Source organism: Babylonia areolata, chromosome 23, assembly GCF_041734735.1.
Source record: "Babylonia areolata isolate BAREFJ2019XMU chromosome 23, ASM4173473v1, whole genome shotgun sequence".
NCBI classification, from domain to species: domain Eukaryota; kingdom Metazoa; phylum Mollusca; class Gastropoda; order Neogastropoda; family Buccinidae; genus Babylonia; species Babylonia areolata.
Window position 1 is genome coordinate 45,888,841 of NC_134898.1, and position 7,500 is coordinate 45,896,340.

Genomic DNA, 7,500 nt, shown 5'->3' on the forward strand with positions numbered 1-7,500 from the left:
GTCTCTGTCTATCACACACACACACACACACACACACACACACACACACATACACACGCACACACACACACACACACACACACAGACACACACACACACATTCCCTTTCTTTCATCTATTACTTCTTTCCGTCTAATAACACTTATAGTGAATAGAGGTTAAGCTGATGATCTCTCTCTCTCTATGATCTCTAACCACACACACACACACACACACGTGTGTCTTACACACACACACACGTGTCTCACACACACTGTCACATCTCATGACATCTGTGTGTGCCTTACCGTCTTTGTTCACCCAACTTCATTCAGCTGGAGAGCAGTGTGGGTTTGGCAGATAGCACGTGGGTCTCGTGTGTTCAGGCTGTCACTGAACTGAGATAAACCCACTGGTCTAAAATTAGGTGGATAGCAGGCTTTCTTTGAGCCCCTTTGCAAACTGAAGACATCGGAAGTGTTCAATCAGCCATTTTGCTACTCGTGTCAGTGTAGCGCGAAATGGTAACTTCATATCTGTAGCCGAGCGCTCAGTGGCACGGCATTGCCGTGTCACGGCATTGTTTTCCTGTAATAACTTTGGTAAATAAGCCATTGGCAGATATCAATCAAGACAACATTTGGCATGTCGTGCGGGAAAGCATTACATGATTTCATCGAAGATACACGGTTACAGTTCAGAAACTATCATCAGTTAGCAGACAACTTCTCGACGGACTGACGGCCGGATACGAGCGACAATATGGCGTCCAGCTGGCTTCAGCTTTCCTGGCCAGTGAGCTGTCCTTCTGTTTTTGAGAATAGTGAAGATCAGCCTCATCTTAGCTGGTCAGTGGCAGGATTCAGTGCTTTTCGCCCGCGACTGTCATAGGAAGCAACTAGTTGTACCTGTTTTGGTGCTCTTCAGGGCTGTTTGCCCGGTTCTTCGCTCGTCAGCGGGGATCGTTTTTCCTCCGAGTGTTAGTGGTTCTTCGTTCTGTGGGCTTTCAGCCTTCTGGGTAGTAGTACCCCACCTGGAAGCTTTTCAGTATTCCCATTCCAGAAGCCTCCACTGACCATCCACTGTCTTCCCTTGGCTTCCACTGTCTGCCTTTGAATTCCCTGTGCTTCGCGCCGGTTGGCTGTCACGGCAATATCCACATTTCTTCCCCTGTACTTTTCCATTTATAAGACGGAAAAAAATTGTAAATTGGTTAATAACATAATGATATATACTCTACATTTCTTCCCTTCCACTCTTTGACTGGCATTCTTTATGTCTCTTGACAGGGGAAGAAATGTAGAGTATATATAACAATGTTCTTTAAACAGATTTACGATTTTTCCATCTAAGAAACGAAACTGAATGGAAAGAACACAGGGGAAGAAATGTGGATGTTACCGCTGCCACCGCCACCCCCTCCCCCTTCCATCACCAGTGTTCTCTGGTCTTCTTGTCGGCCCTTCCAAACTTCACCAGGAAGTCTTCGTTTATGTCCACGTCTGTCCTCGTCTGGATCTGGATCTGGTAGTGTACGTTGCAGACGCCACTTCTGGTGATATAGACGCGACGGAACTAGGAGGACGCATGTACCTAGAAGAAAATAGTTAAAGAAGACCTAAGGAAAACTGTCTACCCTGGGTTAAGACCATCAAAACCCCCGGCTCGGCTGGAAAGGTCCAGGCCCCACCTCCAGAAGCAAGACCCCCCCCCCCAAAAAAATTTTTTTTTTAGTGGTTGCTGGTCACAGGCTCAGATGGTGATCTGGTCAGCGCTGATGAAAATGTGCTGACTGAGCCTGCAGTGACAGTGGCCTCACTCAGTTGGTTCCACTCCATGGCAGTCCTGATGAAGGAGCTACGATATTGCTGTGTTCTCGCGTCGGGGACCCGGAATCCACGGGAGTGGTTGATGGCCTGTCTTTCTATTACATTTGTTGTTTTGAATCCCTCAAAACTGGTGGGTTTAATTCTGCGGCGATTTGTGGGGGCCAGAGTTAGGAGTTTATCTGCTGGGATAGCTGGTAGGACACCATCAGCAATCTTATAGAAGAGGCTGAGGCGTTGGTGCCTGCGTCTTTCCTCCAGGGGCGGCCGGTTTAGTTCCTTCAGCATGCCACTTACGCATCCGGGATGCCTGGACTTGTAGTCTCCGGTAACAAAGCGTGCTGCTTGGCGTTGCACTCTCTCCAGCTTCTCGATGCCCTGTCTGGTGCGGGTCCCACACTGTAGCGCTGTATTCCAGCTTGGGTCTGACCAGTGCCGTACATGCCAGGCGCCTGCAGTCTTTGGGACAGTTCCAATCGTTCTTTAGTTCGTCGTTCCAGTCCTGTCGTCGTCATCATCAACACTGACACGTCGTCGTCGTCGTCGTCGTCGTCATCATTATCACTCCCGTTCTTTGCTTTTGTCGTTGTGGCAATATCCACATTTTCCCCTCCGCTTCTTTGTGTGACTGGCGGAGTGAACGTGCACGCCTTGGTGTGATCACTGCTCATCCCGCCTTGAGCGGAACAGTTGTGGATCTTGCCATCGTTTTATCATCTTATCACCGTCGTCGTCAGTATAGTGTCAGTGTAACTGCGTGTTGTCACTTTCCGTGACTGCACATATACCTACACATTCACACACTCACACATAATTATACACACCTCGTCGGTCCTTCGACACTGTTCAAAAGAGTGGATTTATCCCGTCACTTGCAAACCATATACATATATATATTTATAATCATATGTATATAGGACACACACACACACACACACACACACACACACACACACACACACACACACACACACACACACACACAGAGTTATAGATGTCGGTATAGATATACATATATATGTATATATATATAATCACATGTATATGCATATAGGTCACACACACACACACACACACGCACACGCACACGCACACGCACGCACACACACACACAACCACGGTGTGTGTGTGTGTGTGTGTGTGTGTGTGTGTGTGTGTGTGTGTGTGTGTGTGTGTGTGTGTGTGTGCGTGTGCGCGCGCGCGCGCTCCCCACAAACATGTCGGACTACAAAAGTGTCCCTTTGCATTGCCTGCTCTGCACTGCCATCTCCACTTTCCCTTGTCTTTTTTTCCCTTTCCTGTCCCTCGTCCAGAGGACCCCAAACTCATCAAACACCTGCTGGACTCCGAGGCCTCGATAGAGCTGGCCCACGCCGTCATGGCCGGAGACGCCCAGCGGATGAGGGTCCTCCTCTGCGACCAGGCCGTGGACCTTGCCACCACTGACCTCTCCAACAGGGAGAGCTACTTCGAGCCCTTCTCGCCCCTGACCCTGTACGGGGCCGCCCTCAAGTACGGCCACAAGCACCTGCTGGGCATGCTTCGCGACGTGAAGGATTTGCCTGGGGCGGGGAGAGCAGGGGCGGTGGCGGAGGAGGAGGAGGAGGAGGAGAGGGGGGGCGTGGGGAAAGGGAAGGGGAAGGGCAAGGGGAAGGGGAGGGGGGAGGGAGAGACTCGGGGTCAGGGTGGTAGTGGTGGGGCTGGGAGGTATCTCGGCGGGGAGGACGTTGTGGGGGGACAAGGGGGGGAGTCAGCCAGGTCTGTCGTCTGCACCGTTTTGTGAGTAGTGTGATGTGGTGTGTGTGGGTGGGTGTGGGTGTGGGTGTGGGTGTGTGTGTGTGCGTGTGTGTGTGTGTGTGTGCGTGTGTGTGTGTGCGTGTGCGTGTATGTGTGTGTGCGCGTGTGCGCGTGCGAGCGTGCGCGCTTGAAATTTGGGGTAATGGGATTGAGGGTAGAGCATGTATACATACATCTTCACACACACGCACGCACGTACGCACATACATACATGCGCGCGCGCACACACACACGCGCGCGCACGCACGCACGCACACGCAGACGACCAAACCAGAGTAAACAATTCATAATAAAACCTGTTCTTTTGTTGTTGTTTTTTTAAAAAAAAATTAACACCACCATCACCGACGACAACAACGAAAGCAGCAACTATAAAATCTTGCACGTTTAGCAAGGTTCATCAATCGGTATTGCTTACTTGCCAGTGAATGATCGTAACGTGTTGTGCATGGCCATTGAAGCAACGGGAGAAGATGAAACTTTAATACAACATGCACGCTTCATTAAATTTGTTCATGTATTGATTCTTTTAACGAGTTTGCTTATCGATTATTAATTTCATTTATTTATATGTGTGCATTTAGTTATCAATCTATTATCTTTTTCACAATATTTTATAATATAAAATTGTGAGAGGTGAGAGATGATCAACTATGCACTCCTTCATTCAGTTATGAAATCATTCTGCTTTGTGATTTATCCTATTTGTATGTTTTATTGAATATTGCGCCGACAGTATTTTCTGACTCACTTGTACAAACAAACAAAAAGTTAGTTTGTGTGTGTGTGTGTGTGTGTGTGTGTGTGTGTGTGTGTGTGTGTGTGTGTGTGTTCGATAACAGGGTAAAAAAAAAAAAAAAAATGTTTGCGAATTGTGTATGGTCTTCTCTCGTAATATTCTCGGAACTTTCGAGGAAAGAAACCATACAAGGGCAACAACTGATACAATTTTTCCATTGCGCATTCTCGGTTATCTTTCCTTACTTTGAGACGAAAGGATGACTTGTTTTGGTGGTGGTGGTGTGTGTGTGTGTGTGTGTGTGTGTGTGTGTGTGTGTGTGTGTGTGTGTGTGTGTGTGTGTGTGTGTGTTGTGCGCGCACGCGTGTGTGTATGACACGAGAAGACTTAATGATTATTGAAAAAAGACGACACTATGCACTTTTACCAAATTCATTTTTTCGGATGGCAGATATGATGTGATCAGCTCATCGTTATATCTGATATGAAAGACTATGCAATCTAAGTGTATATTCATTCATGTACTACTACTTCTTCTTCTTCTTCTCCTCCTTTTTCTCCTCCTCCTCCTCCACCTGCTTCTTCTTCTTCTCCTCCTTCTCTTCCTCCTGCTTCTTCTTCTTCTCCTTCTCCTCTTCCTCCTCCTCCTGCTTCTTCTTCTCCTCCTCCTCCCGCTTCTTCTTCTCCTTCTTCTCCTCCTTCTCCTCCTGCTTCTTCTTTTTCTCCTTCTCCTCCTCCTCCCGCTTCTTCTTCTCCTTCCTCCTTCTCCTCCTCCTGCTTCTTCTTCTTCTCCTTCTTCTTCTCCTCCTCCTCCTCCCGCTTTTTCTTCTTCTCCTCCTCCTCCTTTTCTCCTTCTCCTCTCCTTCTCCTCTCATTCTACTCTCATTCGCCCCTTCTCCTCCTCTCCTCCTCTCACGAACACGTAAGCGCCCACGCATACACACACACTCTCTGATTTCTTTTTTCTCGCTCTCATTCTTTTTATCTTCCTTTGACACACACACGCAGGCAGACACACACACACACACACACACACACACACACACACACACACACACACACACACACACACACACACACACACAGTATTATGGACATCACGACAGAGGAGACAATGAAACTGATTAGTCAATCTATATCAGGGTAATTAATTGTTGCTGAGTGAAGCACGCAGTATTAATTATATATCACTGAGCCGTCCGTATTGTAAGCTGTTTATAAGTTGATTGAGTAAAGCTGTGTGCATCAAATGTATGTCCAAGTTTGTGTGCTATATCCATGTCTGTTTTATTGATGCATTTTATTCACAGGCTGTGTATGGGTTTTTGAGTTGACATCAATAAGTCTAATATAAAAAAAAAAAAAAAAAAAAATAAAAAGATAATGCGCTTGTCTTTTGCCATAGGTCCACTTTATTTATGCATGTTAGTTCGTACATGTATATGTATGTGTGCGTGTGCGTGCGTGCGCGTGTGTGCGCGCGTTTGTGTGCGCGCGCGCGCGTGCCTGTACGTGTGAGAGAGAAAGCGAGAGAGAGGGTGCTCGAGTGCATATCATTATTTGTATTTGACATTTGTAGTATATTCTGCTTGCCTGACCATATCGTGCACACCAACAATTGTAAGCGGATTGTATCCGATGTTTGCAGCATATGTTTGAGTTATTTCCCTGTTTAAACTCTCGACTGCTAAATATTGTTGAAAAGACGGGCGCAACAGCCAAGTGTTTAATAAAGCGTTGGACTTTCAATCTGAAGGTCCCGGGTTCGAGTCTCGGTAACGGCGCGTGATGGGTAAAGAGTGGAGATTTTTCCGAGCTCCCAGGTCAACATATGTGCAGACCAGCTAGTCCCTGAACCCCTTTTGTGTGTATACGCACGCAGAAGATCAAATACGCACGTTAAAGATCCTGTAATCCATGTCAGTGTTCGATGGGTTATGGAAACATACCCAGCATGCACCTCTCCCCCCAAAAAAACCAACGGAATATGGCTGCCTACATGGCGGGGAGAAATAAACAAAAAGTTAATACACAAAACAATGTTGCATGTCTGTCTGAGTGTGTATGTGTGCGTGTTTGAAATGTAATTAACTGACACAGGAAACGAATGATGATCGCCCAATGACAGCCGTCAGTCTGCTCTACCCAGATAGCCACCCCGTTGTGCAAATGATCCCGCGGTTGTAAAACACTCGGAGCTTGGTCTCCGACCGAAGACGGGAGCTATATAGGAGTGATGGCCTGGAGGTAACGCGTCCGCCTTGGAAGCGAAAGAATCTGAGCGCGCTGGTTCGAATCACGGCTCAGCCGCCGATATTTCCTCCCCCCTCCACAAGACCTTGAGTGATGGTGGGTATAGGGTGGAGATTTTTCCGATCTCCCAGGTCAACATAATTATGTGCAGACCTGTTTGTGCCTGAACCCCCTTCGTGTGTATATGCACGCAGAAGATCAAATACGCATGTTAAAAATCCTGTAATCCATGCCAGCGTTCGGTGGTTTATGGGAACAAAAACATACCCACCATACACCCCCGACCCCCGAAAACGGAGTATGGCTGCCGACATGGCGGGGTAAAAACGGTCATACACGTAAAAGCGCACTCGTGTACATTCGAGTGAACGTGTGAGTTGGAGCCCACGAACGAAGAAGAAGAAGAACAAGAACAAGAAGAACAAGAAGAAACTGGCCAGTACCCAGACCTGTAACCATCATCTCAACACTCGGCTTATATCACAGATTGACATAAGTTTACATTTGGGCCAACAGCAAAGTGAAAGCTGTATTATCAATGGTTTCTCCAGTCAATGGAAAACCATTTACAGCTTAGTCTTTTGTGAAGGACTATGACTCTCAAACTAGGAGGCAAAATTGCACTGGCTCTTAGTGCTGCAGTCTTGTGGGCTAGTTGGCCTATGTGAACCATCCCAACGCCGACTGTCCTAAAACCCTCTTGGCCGAGAGAGTGGGGATGTACTTGGGCAAGACACTCTCCACTATAATCAAATTCTAGCCCAAATAGTCGGAACAGCAGTTGCCTCCTCTGCTGTTCTGATGGTCATAGTCGGACACGACTGACTATCATATATAACCATCATCTCATCACAGGCGACAGCCTTGCACTGACGGGCCTGTTTGTCAGCAACAGTTAAGGGGTTA

General features: G+C 47.4%; 1 protein-coding gene across 1 annotated transcript in view; it reads left to right on the forward strand.

The window, feature by feature from the left end:
* The window catches only part of LOC143297688 (uncharacterized), a 37,355-nt gene that overhangs the window by 22,395 nt on the left and 7,460 nt on the right, over positions 1 to 7,500 (forward strand). Inside the window, exon 6 of the mRNA XM_076610107.1 lies at positions 3,119 to 3,426. Within this exon, the coding sequence (XP_076466222.1) occupies positions 3,119 to 3,426 (308 nt within the window). The remainder of the gene's footprint in view (positions 1 to 3,118; positions 3,427 to 7,500) is intronic.